The 22,255-nt window shown below is 34.6% G+C and overlaps 1 protein-coding gene across 5 annotated transcripts in view; it reads left to right on the top strand.

Moving 5' to 3' along the window:
- The window catches only part of WASHC3 (WASH complex subunit 3), a 126,162-nt gene that overhangs the window by 5,141 nt on the left and 98,766 nt on the right, over positions 1-22,255 (top strand). For 4 of the 5 annotated variants that reach the window (XR_004286665.1, XM_032346593.1, XM_032346591.1 and 1 more), the window contains exons 3-5: positions 5,108-5,173; positions 7,098-7,205; positions 10,672-10,782. Coding sequence is in view for 4 of the 5 variants with exons in the window: in XM_032346593.1 (XP_032202484.1) it covers positions 5,108-5,173; positions 7,098-7,205; positions 10,672-10,782 (285 nt within the window). In the remaining variant the exon portion in view is untranslated. The remainder of the gene's footprint in view (positions 1-5,107; positions 5,174-7,097; positions 7,206-10,671; positions 10,783-22,255) is intronic. The other variant, XM_032346592.1, reaches the window with a different exon arrangement.

Below are 22,255 nucleotides of genomic sequence, written 5' to 3' on the forward strand. Positions count from 1 at the left end.
AGCTTATTCTCCTCCAGTCCCATCCATGTTGATACAAAAGTTGGATATTCATCCTTTTTGATGGAGGCATAACATTCCATTGTATATATGGACCATATCTTTATCCATTCATCTGTTGAATCCTTAGCAAAGATAAGCGGATGGTTAAGTGGATGGAAAACACTTATCTTTCAATCTTGTCTTTCTGCTAGAACTTTCAAGTAACTTTACAGTTACTATCATTGATCATGTTTCTTATATCCATAATCATCTACATTTTAGCCAGTGGTTCTCAACCAAGGAAGCTTTGGCAATATCTAGAGGTGTTTTTAGTGGGGGTAGAAGTCAGAGATTCTACTAAATATCCTGCAGAGCACAGGAAGCCCCTTACAATGAAGAATTATCCAGCCCAAAATGTCAATAGAGCCAAGGTTGAGTGGTTTGGAGTTGTGGAAGGAAAATGCAGGAGGCATAAAAATCTCAGAAATGAACTTCAATAACCCAAAATGAAGCCAGATACACTTCTCTCAAATGACAATGGCTTTCTAAAAATATATATATTTATGTATGTTATGTCAATAATTACATGGGAACAGACTCAAAAATATCTGCAAACTTCAGGTACTTTGCAAATACCCTTATTGTCCCAAACCAAGATATTTCAGGTTTGAATTATCTTTGAAAAGCAGAGGTTCTTGGGGCTCCTGGTTGGCTCAGTCTGTTAAGTGTCTGCTGTCGGCTTGGGTCATGTTCTCCAGGTTGTGGGATCCAGCTCCTTGCTTCTTGCTCAGCCCGGAGTCCGAGTTTCTCTCCTTTTGTCCCTCCTATAACTTGTGCTGTCTCTCTTTCTCTCTCAAATAAATAAAAAAATTAAATCTTAAAGAAAAAAGAAGAAAAGCAGTGGTTCTTAATTTTGCCATGGACCCTTTGGCAGTCCAGTGAAATGAAATTAATATTTTTAAGTGCATAAAATAAAATGTGAGGGATTGCAAAAGATACTGATTATATACTTTAAGGACCTCAAAATTGTGATACAGTAATGTGTCCTATATTAGAGTATTAAATTATAGAATCCAGATTAACATATTTAACATGTTTAATATTTTAGACTCAAAATCCAGCCTTAGAAAAGGTGGATAATACCTTTATGGATAATAAAACAATATGATATATCCACAACAAAAATCTTCCCTAGCCAGGAGGAAAAGACTTTTGTTGATCTGATTTTGAGAAAATCAATTATATCCTGGTTGTAAGCTTGGGGTATATGAACTTGGATATGGAAACCTCTATATTTATTTTTATTTACCTCTAATTTTAGCTTCACACTTTATTTCTTTCTTTGTTTTTTAAAGGTTTTATTTATCTATTTGACAGAGATCACAAGTAGGCAGAGGGGGGGGGGGAAGCAGGCTCCCTGCTGAGTAGAGAGCCCAATGTGGGACTTGATCCCAGGGGATCATGACCTGAGCCTAAGGCAGAGGCTTTAACCCACTGAGCCACCCAGGCGCCCCTCACATTTTCTTTAAATTTAGTCAACAAAGGGGCGCCTGGGTGGCTCAGTCAAATAAGGGTCTAACACTTGGTTTACACTCAGGTCATGATCTCCGAAGTGGTGGGATCCAGCCCCATGTTGGGCTACACACACAGCATGGAGTCTGCTTGAGATTCTCTTTCCCTTTCCCTCTCTCCCTGCCCCCACTCACATGCTATTAATTAATTAATTAATTAATTAAAATCTTTTAAAGGTATTTAGTCAACAAAAATTACAGGAGAGACTCTTGCCAGCAGAAATCATAGATCTTTTTATATTAAATTAGTAACTTCCTTATATTTCACTATTACAGTTATTATTAGATGAGATATCAAAGATATTGAAATAAATTACAAATTAAAATATATTGATCTTTAGATCATTGTTAATATCTTGCATGAATAAATCTTTCATGTAATCTTGTTTTATTTAGAAAAGTCATTTTATTTTGGTTAGGTTTTGATAATCATAGGTGAGAATGGTAAAGTGAGTGTCAAAGCAAAAGGGTGATATACTATAAAAATCTGTTTCCAAAAAAGCTAGGAATTACTGCTCTAAAAAGTATAACCTTTTTTTTCCAAGCCTCTTTAGTCTTCCTTATCAACAAGTAGTTTTCCAAATAAATATTTTCATCATCATTTGCTTGTTTACCAAGTCTTGTATTAAAATCCTTAACCTATCCTGTGTGAGTATTTGAGTATCCATTTAAGGACAATTTAATTTTATCATCTAACCCTGAAAAGTTTTTTAAATACTTCCAGGTAAACAGCATCTATTTTAGGAAATTATATCAGAATAATTTGATTCCTTTTTTTTTTTACACAGTAGCATATTAGTCTTTGGGAGAACTGGGTTGATGACTTCTTAGCTTTTATTAACAAAAATTCTATTTACGCACTGCCTGGGAATTTTCCATCTTGGTTTTTTAAATTATGTTTTGAGGTTTTTTTGTTTTGTTTTTGATTTTGGGGTTTGGGTTTTTGTTTGTTTGTTTTTAGTTAATAAACTTTTTTGGGAAAGTTTGCACTGCACATTGTACATAAACAATGAATATTGGAACACTGCATCAAAAACTAATGATGTATTTTATGGTGATTAACATAACACAATAAAAAGCTAAAAAAATTAAAATTAAAATTAAAAAGAATAGTTTGAGGTTCACAGCAAAACTAAGCAGAAAGTGTTGAGTTCCCGATATACTTCTTGCATCCCTGAGTTCACAGAGCATAGCTTTCCCTATCAACATCCCCCACCAATGTGGTACATTTGTTACAATCTATATTGACACATTGTCATCACCCAGAGTCTATGGCATCATGTTTTAACAAGGTATAATTCTTTCAAACAGTTTAAAATTCTTTCAAAAATAGTATCTGGAGTTGGAACGTTTGAGTTCAGATTATTTTACTTGTATAACAACTCAGTTTTCTCTCTTTAAAATTGGCATGATAACAGTTCCTTCTTTATACATTTGATGTGAGATTTCAAATGATATGTTGGCATACGCAGTGTAGCATAGTAAGGTAAATGCTCAGATGTTTATAATAATGGTGATTATTGCTTAAAAGTACACTTATTTATATAGGATCACCTGTGTGGCTCAGTCATTTAAGCATCTGATTCTTGATTTTGGCTTGGGTCATGATCTCAGGGTCGTGCTTTGGGCTCCTTGCTGTGTGTGGAGCCTGCTTAAGGTTCTCTCTCCCTCTCCCTTTGTCACTCCCCTTTCACCCCCTTCAAGGACACATACTCTCTAAATAAATAAATAAAAGTACATTTATATAAATATATCTAAACAAAAATTAATTTTAATTCATATTTTCTGTTTATTTTAATCCAACCAATACAGTAGTTTTAGATAAACTAGAAATTATCTCACTTTACAAATTAACTTATTGTAGGATTTCTGCAATTATTAAGCTTTTCTAATGAATTAAAAAACTGATGAAATTTGCAAAAATTTAATTTCCATGATTTCCAAGAAAACACTTAAAATTTGGAGAGGAATTCATTCATATAATGATATAAGCCTGTATTTATGTTTACATTAAAGCCTTATGTGAGCAAATGCTAGAGCTCAAAGTTAAACTTAGCCTTAAGTGCCATTTAAGCCTAGATGTTAGGGGGCCTAGGTGGCACATTCGGTTGAACCTCTGACTATTGGTTTTGGCTCAGGTCGTGATCTCAGAGTCATGAGATCCAGACCCAAGTTGGGCTCTGCACTGGGCACAGATTGTGCCTGAGATTCTCTCTCCTTCTTCCCTGCCCCTCCCACTTGTGCTCTCTCTCTCTATCTCTCTAAAATAAATAAATAAATAATTTTTTAAAAAAACTAGGTTCTAATGTTTTATTTCTTAATTATAGCTTTGTAGATACCAGGGTGCTCATCTTAAAAGCTCTAATTCCACTGTGGCTGCCTTCAGTATTTTTCCCCTCTACATGTGGGCAAATGACCATTTATTTATTTATTTATTTTAAGATTTTATTTATTTCGCTGAGAGAGAGCATGAGAGGGGAGAAGGTCAGAGGGAGAAGCAGACTCCCCATGGGGCTGGGAGCCAGATGTGGGACTCAATCCTGGGACTCTGGGACCATAACCTGAGCCCAAGGCAGTTGCTTAACCAACTGAGCCACCCAGGCGCCGTCAAATGACCATTTCTTGAGGGTGTTAAAATTCTGCTTAGGAGTTAGTCAGGATCTTGATAATACCCCAGAAAGCAGTCAGAGTGCCACACATCTGCCAACTGGTAAATGTGCCAACTGCCCTTGGACTGTATTACAGAGTATAATAACGTTTAGGATTAGAAAGTTTTAAGTAAATGCTCTTATGGATCATATTTTATGATGTTATTTTTATTTGTGTGGCTGTAAATAGTACACACACGTAAGGGTAATTTAATTGTACAGAATAACTAGAGCATGGTAAGCTTTTGGTTCTGTTTTATCTTGGATTTTGATGGTAGGTTGATTCCTTTTGCTTTTTAGTACTCTGATTTTTTTCTCTTTGTTTTATTTCTTTCCAACCTGAACTGACTCATCTTCTAATTTCATCTTCTTTAATTTTCAAACTTAAAAAATTTAAATTTGGGACTAATTATGTTTACTAATTGCAAAACTTGTTTAAATAACTTAAAAAGACGGATCTTGTTCCAGGCTGTGTTGAGCTAATTTTTATTCTTGTTTTATATGAAGAGTTCCTTCATTCATCAACAAACAATGATTAGACTAAGTTTTAGGTACTGTTCTGGGCATGGGGTATATAACAGTGAACAAAAATCTCTATTCTGGAAGAAGTTTACATTCTGGGCCCGGTGACTGATTATGGCTGTCATAATGATTTTGTTAAGGCTGATAAGGTAATTTTTGCTTATCTGTGAATACAGTTTTTATAAAGTAGCCATGAAACATGTTAATGAAGGTAACAGAATCCTTGAGCTCCCATTCCTACTCATGTAAATAAGAGAATACTATATTAGAAAATGACTAATACTTAAACCATAGTTTGTTTTTTTTAAATTTTCAAATCTGCCCTTTGTTATCCTGTTAAGAGTTCATTTCAGACTTTATTCTTATATTCAAATCTTTCTTTTCCAGAAACTGGCAGACCTTTCTCTTCGTATCCAGCAAATTGAAACAACTCTCAATATTTTGGATGCAAAGGTTTGTATTTCTGAATAACTTAGAGTATAAACTTTGCTCCACATATACCACTTTCTCAGTCATACTTAAACTTTAATTGCATTTGGGAATGAATTTAGTTTAGCTTCTGCATCCATGACGTGGTGTAGTGTTTTTTTGTTTGTTTTTAATTCATTATAATTACAAAGAAAATAATACTCATTATGAACCGTTAACTGAGTTTTTTTAAATGTACACATGAATTGAAATTTCTTTCATTATTCTAGTCAAAAGCCTGTAAGTAACATGTTAACAAATCGGGATGTTCTGTAGTTCACTTCATTTGATGGAAAATTCACAATTATAGTAATCATTTGATAACACAGTAAAAATTACATAAAACTTCAAATTTTGCTCCAGAGCAAAATTTGGAGAAAATATCAGCTATTTTCTATTTGCAAATATATTGAATGCTAATGAAGAGTACCAATTTTGATGTCAGAAATTACATAATATAACTAGCAAAAATAAAAAAGAGTTTCGATTTTAAAGCTTACGTTTCAGTGTTTTCCCTGGTTATAAGATAATAATTAGTATAATTATATAATAGTATATTTTTGTGACTTTGTCCTTTTACAAAAAATTAATCTAAAAATACATTTTGAATATTTATGGGAAAGTAAAATGGCTAAAGCTTTAGCATAAGGATCAGAATGTCTAGTCTGTGCTTTCTATATCTTGTGGACTTCAGCCACTACATTTCTCTCAAAACATTTCTGTAGCTTGGAGACTTAGGGTACCTGGCCTTGACCATGTTGAACATAATCTCCTAGCAGCCATACCTACTTGAAACTATTTGGGCCTGGGGCACTGTGCTAAGTACTGTCATCAGTCAGCAGTTCTCAATGAATATTGCTGCTTCAGATCTTATTACCATTGGTTTTTTTTCTCTCTTCATAATTCTTCATTATGAGTATGTGCCTTATTTTTAATGTTTGGGGAATTCTTGAGTTAGAGTCCATAGTCACAAGTTAAGATATTGTATGGACAAATTAGCCTTAATTATTTCCATAGCCATAAAATTAATTCCTAAAGTTAGCCAAACATCTGACAAATGTCTATCACTGATATCAGAATGAAATCAGAAAAGAGTGTTTGCTTGGATCCTGCAAATCCAACCTGAAATACATAACCACTTGAGAGCATGCCCATCTTTTGTCTATGAAAAAATAACATATTTTAGTAACAGTTAGTGGTAAATGTTTAAAGAAAGAAAAAAATAATCAGCTATGTCAGACATTAAAATGTGATGACAGAAGTTATGTCAGTTCCCAGATAATTCAAACTTAAAATGTGCTGCAAAGGACTTTTTTTCTACAAAATATGTTTAATAAATTTTTTTTTACAACTTTGTGAGTTAAGTTTTCTTATCCCCACTTTCCAGGGGAGAAAATTGATATTAAGGAGATTTACAGACAGCCATATAACTTGTGACTTAACCTTAGACAATCTGACTCCAAAGTCCATGCTTTTATTTCTTACACTAGGATTCCTTATATTTTTTAAAATAATTCCTAGGGAAAGAATAGTTATGAGTGAAGTCAGATTTATGAGAAATTATTTGAAAATATTTTATTTGTGAATACCTTTCACTTTTAAGTAGTTTATGGCATGGGGAATTTCAGACACCAAAGATGAGATTTTATATACCCTATTTCTATAGGCTTAAAAACTTAAGGTAGCTATCAAAAACTCACACACTTAGAAACTTACAGCTAATATTAACTAAGCATCTAATATAAATAATATAATATAAAATATAAATATATAAATATAATAAAATATTTACTCATAATGAAGAATAAATATTCTAAATATTTATATGTTTTATATTATAAAATAATATAAATATAAACTAAGCAGCTAATATTATCTTCAAATGCCAACATTAATTTTCTTTTCTCAGTTGTCATCTATCCCAGGCCTAGATGATGTGACATTTGAAGTATCACCTGTAAGTGTCACTGGTGTCACAAAAGAATCACATTCTGAAACCACTTCAGAGAAATCACAAGTAAGTATTTAAGTTCCAAGAAACATGAGTAGGTCTTCTTGGTTAAACCAGACAAACCTAGCAGCAGGTTTGAAGGAAATTAAATAAAGATGTAAAACTTTGAATAGTAACATTTTAAAACCTTGAAATAGAAAAGGAAGTTTGAAAAAAGTTAACTGTTTTATGGTTATTTTGAAGAACTCCCTGAAGTTAATATTTTCTTTGCCTGTAAAAGAGAAACTATAAAATAGGACTAAGAGAAATCTTGAACATAACAGTGCTCTTCAAGTTCACTGTGGACATTTTTCCTACATTTTTATAAGGATACTTTTAAAATGTCTTATTATAAAGACCTTCAAACACACACAATAGTAGAATATTACAGTTAATAACTAAATGTCCATTACCCAGATTCTCTGGTAAAAATTTTCTTACATTTGCTTCTTCTGTTTTTTTTATCACCTGCTAAAGTGAATCTCAGGCATCATAGCATTTCACCGCTTTGTAATTCCTTGAGCATCTCTGAAAAGTTCAGGCATTTTCCTGTGTAACCACAATGCTTTTATCATACACAATATAATTAACAATAATTCCCAAGTGTCATCTAACCCCTTGTTACTCAAAGATTACTCCAGGTACCAGCAGCGTGGGCATCACCTGGGGGCCTTGTCAGAAACAAAGAACCTCAGGCTCCATCCCAGACCTACTGAATCACAATCTATATTCTCCTAAAATCGTTGGGTGACTCATAGGCTCTTGAAATCTGAGAGATACTGATCTAGAAATACCAAGTATCTAAAAAGTGTGGTTTTGGAGTTGATTTGTTCAAATCAGCATGCTGGTAAGGGCCACACTTTATATTTGGATCTTGTGTCTTAATGTTCATTTATGCCGTGCAATCATTTAAATATTATATTACTTTTTATTTCAACAAATAAAAATTCTTATTGTTGCAGAATAGATAGTCTCTAGTGTATCTCAGTGAGTATTAAAATTCAAAATAAAATAATCACTAAGATAGTGGTCTATCTAGTTATACTGAACAAATTGACTTCTTAGCTATATGAGATTCTGCATTTGTACCTGGAGATTCTTTCACAGGATATTTTCTAGGTTATGATTATGTTGGCTGTGATGATAATGACTAACATTCAGAGGGTGCTTAACTGTTTACCTCTGAAGCAATTCTTCTAAGTTCTTTTCAGAAATTAACTCATTTAATTATCACAACAGCCCTATGAAGTAAATACTATATTATCACTGCTACTTCACTGATGTATGAAATGATATACATAGAGGTTACCGAAGGTCAAAAGAACAAGTGTAAGAGCTGGAATTTTAACCCAGGCAATCCAGTGCCAAGAGTCCTACTCTCACCTGCGGTGCTACACTGTCTCCAGCACCTACGTTGAATTCATTAAATATATTGACCACACATGTTACAAGGCCCATGGGAGGAGCCATAAATTTAGTTATATGTTTTGGGGGAATAAAATAGATGACCATTTAACAATTAGATATTAGAATATTTAACGTCCATTTAATTAATATAGCAAATTGTATTATCATGGCCACTGAAATATATATAATATACAAGAAAAAAATCCAGGTGTTTTAGAGAAGTTTAACCTCACAAGGTCCTTTTAATTAAATATGGACCATGCTTTTTCTAAAACAGGCATGTATAAAAATATTAAGAAAATGTTTTCACTCTATCTTGCAGTTATTCTTTGGTGGATATTAGCCACCATATGTTTAAGTGGTGGTATCTGTCTAATTTTGAATATTAATTTTTTCAGGTGTTATTATGAATGCCATCTATAATATGTATTTTAAAACTTATGTGATTGTGTTGGTCCTACTTATTGTCTCAAAAAATTAATTACAACTAATCACAACTAAATTTTCTAAAATTCAGAACAATCTGGTATATTTTGTTAATTATATTTTAAAAATATATATTAATTCATTTGGACAATTTATGAAGATCTGTTGACTTCCTGGGTTTAAAAAATTGTGGTCAAGTTGCATGTTGAGTAGCTTGATAAAATACCTGTTCAGCATATTAATATTCAAATCAACTTCTTATTTCTTCTCCATTGTTATTGTTATTTTTTATGTTTTATTTTTAATATTTTGAGATGGACTTAAGTACTACTTAACACAGAATTTCCATGGGCATTACAAACTCACTCATCTGATAAAGTATAATCATGGACTTTTTTAATCACTCATTCATTTCAATCTCTAATCTATATGAGTCAAAGACCCAAGTCTTGGGTTCTGCATACTGATTTTTCTGCATACTGATTTTTCTGCAACTTTAATTTCATGGTTCAGATCATATCGTTACTCACAATAGAACATCCAATTGTGCAGATTGAGATTGAGAATAAAATGAAGGACAGTTGAGAGATATGATAGAGGATTTAACGGGTCATTCAAATAGCAAAGGTGTAAGGGCTGACATAATTAAACCTTGTTGAGATCTTGGTTATTAGGCAAAGTTAAGGCTGAGTTTTGAAATTCGTTGATCCTATGTGTAATTAATTCTCATTTGTTCCATTGTACTATTGTATGAGTTTATTGTCCATAATTTTTTTTTAAAAACATACTTGGGTCTTGTTTGAATTTTTTATTTAATTAAATGTTTTGGATTTTTTGTATTCATGTATTTTTAAGATGAATTTTATATATATATGTATAAATATATATATATACACACACATACACACACACACGCTCAGTTTTGTATACTTAGTGTTATATAATGGGAGAAACATTTATTCATTTAACACAGTACTATGCAAAGTGATAACTGCCTATATGATAAAAGCATTTTTATCTAAAAAGACCATTCCCCAGTATTCTTTATTGTAAGTGGATTAACATTCATAGTTCCATCAGTAGCTGAAAGATACAAAACTAGATAAATTTGTTTGGAAAAATGGGCTTCTCTTCCACAGATTCTCCACACAGTGCTTTCTAAGATGATAGAATAGCCATATGCACTTGGAGTAAAATTATATAATAAATGAGGAATTCAATTGTATAGATGGGAGTTACCTAGAAAATCAATTTGCTCTCTGCTAGAGTTGAACCATTGGCAAATCAAATAGTTTCATTAGCTTTATTAAAAGTTTTATTAAAATAATATGTCCATCTATAGTTCATGTTTTATATTGGCACTCTGGGGACAACTAAAGTAGAATTCTAGTATTTTTTAATGCCATGAATATATTTGCATTTTTTAAGGAATAATATTAGTTGAAGTTAAATGGAACTTCCTCTGAAATCATATTTAAGTATTTGTAAATATTTGGAAACATATATCCCATAATTAAATTATTGGTATTTAAATTTAGAAATAAGATTTTTTTCTGATATTGATTGCTTTAGAATTATAAAAAGATACACCCCTTTTTAAGTAACATAATGGACCCCTTCTATGAATTGTCTAAAGATTTACACCCAATACTCTCTACAGCAGAACAGTTTACAAGACTCTGGACCACAGGAAAGTGAAGTAACACCAGAAAATATCTTAACTGTAGCCAAGGATCCAAGATATGCCAGATATCTCAAAATGGTTCAAGTGGTAAGCTGATTTGGTCTGTCTTCTCTGTCTAGCAGCCTCATTTGAAATTCTTAACCCTAGAGGTTTCATTGTTATTTTTCCTATCTGAGAAAACTGCTAAACTGAGTGACCAAGTTTTCTACTCTTTTACTTCTTTCCTATGTTTAATTAATACCCTGATAAAAAGTAAACAGAGGTCAGATCCTTCTAGTTAAAATTGAGCTCACACTTCAAATTAACGTAGTTTAATATAAATTTATGTAAATTTTTTTTCTTTACATAAAATTATCAGCAAATCTTAGACATATCAGAGGAATGAAAGTGGACTGTTTCTTAAATCATATGACTTTAACTTAATTCATATATGCTAGTACAAATAATGGGTTTTGTGTATGTTTATTCTGAATTTCATCTTTCAGTGGTTTACTCATAGAAGAGAATTTAAGTCTCTTAGCCATTTAAGGTAGATCTTTTAGTATTATATGACTTCAGAATTCATTTTTTTTCCTGAGATATCGTTACATGTTCTGATACCAAAAGTATCTACAATTGCCTGTAACAACAGAAGTTAATTTCATTTCAGTAGAAAGTCTGGACCACAGGACCAGTGACCAATGACCCTTCGTCATTTTTTGGTTAATTAAAAAAACTATATATTTTTCGAATTGTGTCAAGCAAAAGAAGTACTAATATTAAAGAAGAGGCAGTTTTGTTTTGCTGTCCATGACATTATTTATCACCCAATAATTTAAAAACAAATAGTGTCTGGCAGAAAGAGTGGATTGGTTCATTTAGAAGCAACAGAAGTAACATAGGGAAGAAGAAAGTACATTCACTTTCCCTAGCTGTCAGAAAAAATGAATTTGTCACTTGCTTAATTCTTCATTGACAGCCAAAACCCTGGGTTCTAGGCTTTGGAAAAAAATAAACCAGACTTTGAGATGAAAATATATAATGTTCTTTTTGTAAGAATAAAGTAGGGTTAGTTTGTGCATGAACTATGATAACTAAATTTTTAAATCTAGAACCCAGTGAGGCCCTGCTAAGCTTAAAATATGGACTGTTAAAAACTGTCTTACTCTTTCAAACAGAAGAGGAAAAGTTTCAAAATGACTCTGGAAGACTTTTTATTTAGTCTTTGCTTGCTGAACATATGTAAAATAGGAAATAGAAATATCTACTTGATGATATCTACAAGAATGCCTAGAATCTTTGGTAAAAGACTACATCTTAGGATAATTGTTGTATTCTTAATACAGTGCTTCTGACTTTCTAAGAACTTCAAAAACTCTTATTTTCCTTTTTAGTATAAATTTACTGTCCATTTATTCCACAAATATTTATTATACACTCACTTTAAGGTACTGTATTAGGAAATGTCTAGATTTATTTAGCCAGGTAAGGTTCCCAGACATGACTGAACATTTTTATTTTTGTTATTAATTACCTAGACAAATTCCATTGTTTTTCAGATTCATAAGTATATCTTGTGTGTGTGTGTGTGTGTGTGTGTAAATGACTCACTTTTCTAATCCTATGGCTTACCATCTCACTAGGAATAAAAGCCAAAGTTCTTCACAAGCCTATGAGATCCTATACAATTTATTTTTTTATTTTTTATTTTTTTAAGTTTTTTTTTAAATTTTTTCAATTTATTTATTTTCAGAAAAACAGTATTCATTATTTTTCACACCCAGTGCTCCATGCAATCCGTGCCCTCTATAATACCCACCACCTGGTACCCCAACCTCCCACACCCCCGCCACTTCAAATCCTTTATAATTTAGATCCCTCGTAACCCTTGATCTCTTATCTTCATTCCCTCTCCTCCAGCTCTCCTGGCTGGTTTGATGTTCCTTGAATAAGCATATAAACAATCTCTTGTCTCAGCCCTTTACCTCAGCTATTCTTCCTGAAACACTTTTTCCCAGGTATCTTATCTTGATGGTTGGTTCCCCTACTTTTTTCAGATTTTTACTCAAATATTACCTTCTCTCTGACCACATTCCTTTTTCCCCTTCCCTGCTGTTTTTTCTTCATGTAACTGGCCAATAAGATAGAAAATACAATCTATTTTACATACTTTGTGTCTTTTCAGTTACTAAAATACAGACTCTGTGAGGGTAGAGAAATTTTTGTGTACTATACTATTCCTAGAACAATACCTGGCAAATAGTATTTACCTATAAATGAAAATACCTACATTTTCATCTATGCCATTTTATCTTTTGATAAAGATAATGTTTCAGACTAATAAACATTATCAAAACATGTTACTGATTCTCACTATACTAAATAAGAATCTCTAAAGTTAGGACTGGGAACTGGGCATATGTATTGCTCTTAAAAATATTTTATACTATATATAACATTAAAATATTTTTTATTTTAAAATATTAAGAAATAATAGCTCTTGCTTTTTGTTTTTAACTGTCATTCTCTGGCATTGCTTGGCACTTAGATTCTGTCTATCCTTTTGCTTGGTGTCACTGAGTATTAGTAGGGGTTCGATTTCTTCTGCCTCAGACTTTTCCTGTTTTTAGCCCAATTTTCAGTCCTTTGCCTTTCTTTTGCCCTTGGTATGTGTATTTCTAATTCCTAAATAGTTCCAGGGTTCTGGAAGTGCTACTTGTGGTATCCCCTCTTCTGACACATTGACTTGGCCTTTCTTTGCTATGCTAAGTCATCAATCACTCTTTTATCTGCTTTTTTTTTTTTTTTAAGATTTTATTTATTTATTTGACAGAGAGAGATCATAAGTAGGCAGAGAGGCAGGCAGAGAGAGAGGGGGGAGGAAGCAGGCTCCCTGCTGAGCATAGAGCCTGATGCGGGACTCGATCCCAGGACCCTGAGATCATGACCTGAGCCGAAGGCAGCGGCTTAACCCACTGAGCCACCCAGGCGCCCCCTTTTATCTGCTTTTAATTTCCATGTGTAATGCTTCATATATTCCTCTTAGTCATTAAAATTAGTGTTTGTGTTTTATTTCTTTTTACCTAATTGTTTGAGGGTAATTTTCAAGAAGAAAAAGGGGAGCAAATCTTTATACTGCCATCCTAAAACTGCAAGTTCATCCAAGTTTAATTTAATTTTATTGTTTTCAGTTTATTTTGCCAACCTGAATCCCAGAATCTTCTTACCCAACTTTTGTTTCCTTCTGCTCCCAATCCTGCATTTCATTCTTCAGACAAAACCACAAACCCTTCTCAATATTAGTTCCATAGTTTTCCACCTCTGAATCTAGAATCCCCTTCTCTTCATTATTACATATCCAAATTCTACTCACTTGACATGTTCCAATGGATACTTCCTTCTGAATCCACCAACACTTACAGCTAGGAGTAGTATCTCCCTTCAGTGATTTGTGCAACCACTTAAGGTTTTTTTATGGAACTTATCATATTCTTGTTTTTTGATCATTATACATATTTTTATTGCCCCTGTTGAAAAGGAACCTGAGAGGAAGTATTTTTTTTTAAAGATTTTATTTATTTATTTGACAGACAGAGATTACAAGTAGGCAGAGGCAGGCAGAGAGAGAGAGAGGGAGGGAGGCAGGCTCCCTGCTGAGCAGAAAGCCCAATGCGAGGCTCCATCCCAGAACCCTGGGATCATGACCCGAGTGAAGGCAGAGGCTTTAACCCACTGAGCCACCCAAGCACCCCTGAGAGGAAGTATTTTATCTTGACTCATCGTTGCATTCACTTTGACATCTTACCCATAAAAGGTGCTCAGTCAATATTTGATGTATGTACTATTTTGTCCTGCATATTAACTTTCCTTCCCAGCTTTGTGTCACCTGGAAACATATACATATATTACTGTTTCTTCAAGTCACTGATTTTAAAAGTTTTGTGGGACCAGATCAAGAACAGACCAACTAGAGGTCTCCCTCAAGGTTGATATAAATCTGCCAGTCATTGTTCTTTAGATATGGTCATTAAGTCATATCCACTATTTTTTCTGCTTCCTAAGAATATCATGAGTCCCTGTCAGAATATCCAACCACAAATGTAGTTGCATGTTTGACATCATTTAGTTTTGTTTTTGTTTAAATTTATGTGTGAAATTGTTAAGTCAGTTCCCTTCATTACATCCTTTATCTGTAGAGGATGAATTTTTTAGCCACATGACAAGAATTTATCAGATGCTCTAATTTGAGCAAAATTAAGCCGCCAGTACATGTGAATAGCTAATGTCCCCATCATGGCTGATACTATCCTTCTACTTGTTTGCAGCATGTTTTATGAAAGCCTGATCTAAATCATCCATCTGGTCAGGTGACCAAACTCCATTTGATAATACAACTGTTGACTTCTTTTAGCCTCACTTGGCCCGGGAGTTGAAGGGGTTCCTTTGTTTATGTTCATGTTCAAGAATCTCCATGTTCAAGAATCTCCGTGTGTGTGTGTGTGTGTGTGTGTGTGTGTGTGTGTGTGTGTTTGTATAAATTCATTCAAAGGTATCTTCCACCTTCTGTTGTAAAATGTTGTAAGACATTCCTTTCAAATGCCAGCTCCCACTGATGAATTCCTTTCCACTAAGTATTAACAGTCCCTGAGATTTACTTATTTTGATATTGCAGGTTTGCACTCTATAAACACACGCCTTCTTTTAGGTTGTTGGATTTGTTTTCTATTTGTTTGTATTTCTCCTCTTAATAATTACCTGCTAGTTCTTCCACTTTTTTTTTTTCTATAATATCATTGTTACTCATAGTCCTGCAGTTTTAACTGAAGATTATTTTTATTCTTCGATTTGAGTTTAAAGCCCCTTGATCATAACTGTGTGGGTCTTGTTAAACATAATCTTTTGGTTCTTCTGAACTATTTAACATTTTTCTGGGAGTATAATCATTTTAGTATCATAAGTCGTAACCCAACATGGTTCTTCAGCTGCATATGCATAGCTAGTTGTGTTTCCTATATCCATATCTTTACGAAACTATAATTTTAACTGGAAAAACAGATGATAATACCACCCTGCTCTAGAAAATGCCTCACAGCAGTAAGAGTCATTTAAGGCCCATTTTATTTATTTATTTATCTATCTATTTATTTATTTATTTATTTTTAAAGATTTTATTTATTTATTTGACAGACAGAGATCACAAGTAGGCAGAGAAGCAGGCAGAGAGAGAGAAGGAAGCAGGCTCCCTGCCGAGAAGAAAGCCCAATGCGGGGCTCGATCCCAGGACCCTGGGATCATGACCTGAGCCGAAGGCAGAGGCTTTAACCCACTGAGCCACCCAGGCGCCCCAAGGCCCAATTTAATCTGTATCATTGATTCATTCAGTTTCTGTCAATAATGCGAGAAGAATCTGGATGGCATTGTATCTCACACTTCAGGATAGTAAATTGCCTTCCTATTTTCTTTTTTTTTTTTAATTTTTTATTTTTTATAAACATATATTTTTATCCCCAGGGGTACAGGTCTGTGAATGACCAGGTTTACACACTTCACAGCACTCACCAAAGCACATACCCTCCCCAATGTCCATAATCCCACCCCCTTCTCCCAACTCCCCTCCCCCCAGCAACTCTCAGTTTGTTTTGTGAGATTAAGAGTCACTTATGGTTTGTCTCCCTCCCAATTCCATCTTGTTTCATTGATTCTTCTTCTACCCACTTAAGCCCCCATGTTGCATCACCACTTCCTCATATCAGGGAGATCATATGATAGTTGTCTTTCTCTGCTTGACTTATTTCACTAAGCATGATACGCTCTAGTTCCATCCATGTTGTCGCAAATGGCAAGATTTCATTTCTTTTGATGGCTGCATATATTCCATTGTGTATATATACCACATCTTCTTGATCCATTCATCTGTTGATGGACATCTAGGTTCTTTCCATAGTTTGGCTATTGTGGACATTGCTGCTATAAACATTCGGGTGCACGTGCCCCTTTGGATCACTACGTTTGTATCTTTAGGGTAAATACCCAGTAGTGCTATTGCTGGGTCATAGGGCAGTTCTATTTTCAGTGTAGGAGGGTTCCCCTTTCTCCGCATCCTCGCCAGCATCTGTCATTTCCTAACTTGTTGATTTTAGCCATTCTGACTGGTGTGAGGTGATACCTCATTGTGGTTTTGATTTGTATTTCCCTGATGCCCAGTGATATGGAGCACTTTTTCATGTGTCTGTTGGCCATCTGGATGTCTTCTTTGCAGAAATGTCTGTTCATGTCCTCTGCCCATTTCTTGATTGGATTATTTGTTCTTTGGGTGTTGAGTTTGCTAAGTTCTTTATAGATTTTGGACACTAGTCCTTTATCTGATATGTCGTTTGCAAATATCTTCTCGCATTCTGTCAGTTGTCTTTTGATTTTATTAACTGTTTCCTTTGCTGTGCAAAAGCTTTTGATCTTGATGAAATCCCAATAGTTCATTTTTGCCCTTGCTTCCCTTGCCTTTGGCGATGTTCCTAGGAAGATGTTGCTGCGGCTGAGGTCAAAGAGGTTGCTGCCTGTGTTCTCCTCAAGGATTTTGATGGATTCCTTTCGCACATTGAAGTCCTTCATCCATTTTGAGTCTATTTTTGTGTGTGGTGTAAGGAAATGGTCCAATTTCATTTTTCTACATGTGGCTGTCCAATTTTCCCAGCACCATTTATTGAAGAGGCTGTCTTTTTTCCATTGGACATTCTTTCCTGCTTTGTCTAAGATGAGTTGACCATAGAGTTGAGGGTCTATTTCTGGGCTCTCTATTCTGTTCCATTGATCTATGTGTCTGTTTTTGTGCAGTACCATGCTGTCTTGATGATGACAGCTTTGTAATAGAGCTTGAAGTCCGGAATTGTGATGCCACCAACTTTGGCTTTCTTTTTCAATATCCCTTTGGCTATTCGAGGTCTTTTCTGGTTCCATATAAATTTTAGAATTATTTGTTCCATTTCTTTGAAAAAGATGGATGGTACTTTGATAGGAATTGCATTAAATGTGTAGATTGCTTTAGGTAGCATAGACATTTTCACAATATTTATTCTTCCAATCCAGGAGCATGGAACATTTTTCCATTTCTTTGTGTCTTCCTCAATTTCTTTCATGAGTACTTTATAGTTTTCTGAGTATAGATTCTGTGCCTCTTTGGTTAGGTTTATTCCTAGGAATCTTATGGTTTGGGGTGCAATTGTAAATGGGATGGACTCCTTAATTTCTCTTTCTTCTGTCTTGTTGTTGGTGTAGAGAAATGCAACTGATTTCTGTGCATTATTTTATATCCTGACACTTTACTGAATTTCTGTACAAGTTCTAGCAGTTTTGGAGTGGAGTCTTTTGGGTTTTCCACATATAGTATCATATCATCTGCGAAGAGTGATAATTTGACTTCTTCTTTGCCGATTTGGATGCCTTTAATTTCCTTTTGTTGTCTGATTGCTGAGGCTAGGACCTCTAGTACTATGTTGAATAGCAGTGGTGAAAATGGACATCCCTGCCGTGTTCCTAACCTTAGCGGAAAAGCTTTCAGTTTTTCTCCATTGAGAATGATATTTGCGGTGGGTTTTTCATAGATGGCTTTGATGATATTGAGGTATGTGCCCTCTATCCCTACACTTTGAAGAGTTTTGATCAGGAAGGGATGCTGTACTTTGTCAAATGCTTTTTCAGCATCTATTGAGAGTATCATATGGTTCTTGTTCTTTCTTTTATTGATGTGTTGTATCACATTGACTGATTTGCGGATGTTGAACCAACCTTGCAACCCTGGAATAAATCCCACTTGGTCGTGGTGCCTTCCTATTTTCTGTTTAATCTTCTAATCAGTTCATTCTGCTGAGGTAGTTTACTTCCTTGAGTGTGACTGAATACTTCCAGGATTCAGAGGGATTAGAAAGCAAATCATGTTTGACCATGCACTATATAAAGGAGCCTACCCCCAGCTAATTCGAGAGAGTAGCTTCATAGCTTCATTAGAAATTCCTTATCTATATTAGAAAGCTTCACTTTCCCAATGAAATTGTAGATTTTTATTAAAATGCCCAGTTTTTCTCAACCTTCGAGGATGGCTAAGATTTCTCTTGTTTGCCCACTACTAAAAATTTAGTTTTGGGGTGCCTGGGTGGCTCAGTCAGTTAATTATCTCATTCTTGATTTTGGCTCATGTCCTGGTCTCAGGATTGTGAAATCAGCTCCATGTCAGGCTCCTCACTGGGCGTGGAACCTTTTTAAGATTCTCTCTCTCCCTCTTCTGCTACCCTTCCCCCACTCTAAAAAAATTAGTTTTAGTTACTAATGTAGAGAAAGACCAGGGTTGTCCTTCATTTATTGGTATGATCACGAGTAGTTTGTCATCTATCGTACACATTGCTACATGTTATAAGAGATGAAGCCTACAATCTGGAATGTAGGGGATTATTTGTATTAACAAAAGAAAAGGTAGAGTGGTCTCAAAAATACCTGTCTTCCTGAAAAAAACCACTATATACTAACAGTATAAAAATCTCCTAAAATACCCCAAATAACCATTTCTATACCCTCAAAAGGAAATTAACAATGCCATAAGTTCTCCTTCCTCTTAAGGACAATAATAGGATTTCTTTCATTTTTAATTGCCTTTATATTTTTGGCATTTAAAGATATGAGTTGCTTCTCCATAAGCAGAGTCTTATACCTATAATTCCACTTACATTGTTTCTTATCTTTTCCAAAGTGTAAGAGTCTTCCACTCACTGTCTTAATACTTAATAGGCCCTCAATTCTCTTGTAATCCATTCTTTTGCTTCTTTCCTGAATTATTGTCTAGAACCATTTCATTCTGTCTAAGGGAGTAGACAAGTATTTCTCAAACCCATCTTCACTAGTGTAAAAGCTTAAACTTGCTGGCTATCCATGTAGCGATCACTCACTTCAGATAGAGAAACATAAAAAGTCCTACAAATTACAAATACAGTTTTTTTTTTAATATTTTATTTATTTATTTGAGATGAGTGAGAGCAAGAGAGTGCACAGAGGGAGAGCGAGGAGGAGAAGCAGACTGCCAACTGAGCAGAGAGCCCTTATATGGGGCTTAATGCAGGGCTGGATTCTAGGACCCTGAGATCAGGACTTGAGTGAAGGCATACTCTTAACCTACCAAACGACCCATGTGCCCCTACAAAATTTTTTTTTAGTTTTCAGGCTTCCTAGAAGTCAGGATAAGCTAGTCTTTTTTTGGCTTTCTTTCTAAGCTGCCATGCAAACTTCCTTTCCCTGAGTCCTAGCTATCTCCTAGAATGTGCTGCCTTGGTATTTGCCTTGCTTCACTTGCCACATACCTGCAAATCTGTTTTAAAAACTAAGCAATTCATTTGCAATGATGTCAATAGAGCTAGAGTATATTATGCCAAGTAAAATAAATCAGCCAGGGAAAAACAAATACCATATGATCTTACTCATATGTGGAATTTATTTATTTTTATTTATTTATTTATTATTAGCATACAATGTATTATGTGTTTCAGGGGTACGGATCTGATTCATCAGTCTTAACACAATTCATAGCACTTACCATAGCACATACCCTCCCCAGTGTTTATCACCAAGCCACCTCATCCCTCTGAAAGCCCTCCCCTCAAGCAACCCTCAGTTTGTTTCCTGAGATTAAGAGTCTCTTATGGTTTGTTTCTCTCTCTGGTTTCATCTTGTTTCATTTTCCCCTCCCTTTGCCTATGATCCTCTGTTTGTTTCTCAAATTCCTGTGGAATTAAAGAAAGAAAACAGATGAGCATATGGGAGGAGGGAAAAGAAAAAAAGGAGAGAGGGAAACAAGCCGTAAGTGACTTTTTATGATAGAGAATAAACTGAGGGTTGGGGGGAAGGGATGGGCAAGGTGGGGGATTGATATTTAAGGAAGGCACTGGTTGTGATGAGCACTGGGTGTTGTACTAAGTGATGGATCACTGAATTCTACTCCAGAAACCAATATTGCACTGTATGTTAACTAACAAAATTTAAATAAAATTTTCAAAATAAAAAGTAAAACTAGGCAATTAAAACTGCTTAATTATTATAAACTTCTTTGAACAGAAGCCAGCAGAATCTTTCAAGTGTCACAAGTAACCAGTTCACAGAGAAATAAACAGTACCTTGTTTTTTGGTCTCCATTATCTTTTTCTGTCACTCCTACATTACTGTGCTCTCTGAGATATAAGACTAAATTACATTTCCAAAAACTAGTTGTTATCTATGACATAATTTGAATACCTAGGAGTACACCTAGATCTTTAGTCTGTCTATTTCTAGGATGCAACATGGTATAGTTTTTTTTTTTTTTAATAAAAAATTATTTATTTATTTAAAATTTTTTTTCAGTGTTCCAGAATTCATTGTTTATGCACCACACCCAGTGCTCCATGCAATATGTGCCCTCCATACTACCCACCACCAGGCTCACCCAACCTCCCATTCCCATCCCCTCCAAAACCCTCAGATTGTTTCTCAGAGTCCATAGTCTCCCATCGTTCATCTCACTCTCCGATTTCCCCCAACTCCCTTCTCCTCTCCAACATGTCCTTTTTCAAGTAGGTCAATGTAAGCATCAAATGGACTCAACATGGTATAGTTTCTTAACTTTGTCCTATAGTCCTGTGTGACCATGGTTGGGTCATGTCACCTCTCAAGGCTTCAGTTCCCTCATATATAAAATGAGATCTGAAGTTCCTTCTAGGTTTATGATCTATATTAATTGATCCCCAAATTTGGATCTCATTATAATGAACAATCCTGGAACACCTGCTGGCATTTTCTGATACTTTTTTTCCTTTTTAAGCAAGTTTTACACAAGATTTTTCAGTAGTAGTGTTGTGTTCCAAATGTGGCAGACAATTGATTCTGATTTAACATTTGTTGTCATAATAGTGCAGCACAAGCCTTTCCTAAATTATATACTGCTTTTATAACTTAACTGGAATTGTGTACATAGATCACTTTTCCAATAGTTCTCCCCTTTTTACTGGCAGACCTTGGTGAATCCTTTGCCAGTAATAAACTCTGCATTGGGAAAGTCGACTTCTACATTAAGCTAATGACTTGTATTTTTTGAAACTGTATTTGCCAAAACAGTCTCTTCGGACACTTGGACTTTTTTAAAGCTCTATTTTCTTTGGCGGGCTTAAAATGTGAATTGAATAATCTCCTTGGTTTTGGTGGTTCTGATGCATCTGTTGCCAGCAGTGGATGTTGGCTTGTGGAAATGTGACTTCCATTACCTAAGGATGAAGAATCTCCGACTGATTATTAAAGATGTTCTTCAGGAAGTTACGCACCTTAGACCTGAAAAATAATCAAGAGTACAAGTAGAGTATTCTTTAGATTAGGTATAGTATTTGTAAAAGTAGTTAAGGACTTTAAAACCTTGTTTGGGCTATGACCCTAGTGTGACTTCCCATGTCTGGAGAGTTCCAGGGTAGGTTCCTCATCATTGATCAACAGTGTAGTCAAAAGCAGGAGCTGCTGGTTCATATGTAGTTATGGAAGACACTGGTACAGATTTAGTTTAACTACATGATATTTCTTT

The sequence above is a fragment of the Mustela erminea genome, chromosome 6 (genome assembly GCF_009829155.1).
Source record: "Mustela erminea isolate mMusErm1 chromosome 6, mMusErm1.Pri, whole genome shotgun sequence".
Classification (NCBI taxonomy): Eukaryota; Metazoa; Chordata; class Mammalia; order Carnivora; family Mustelidae; genus Mustela; species Mustela erminea.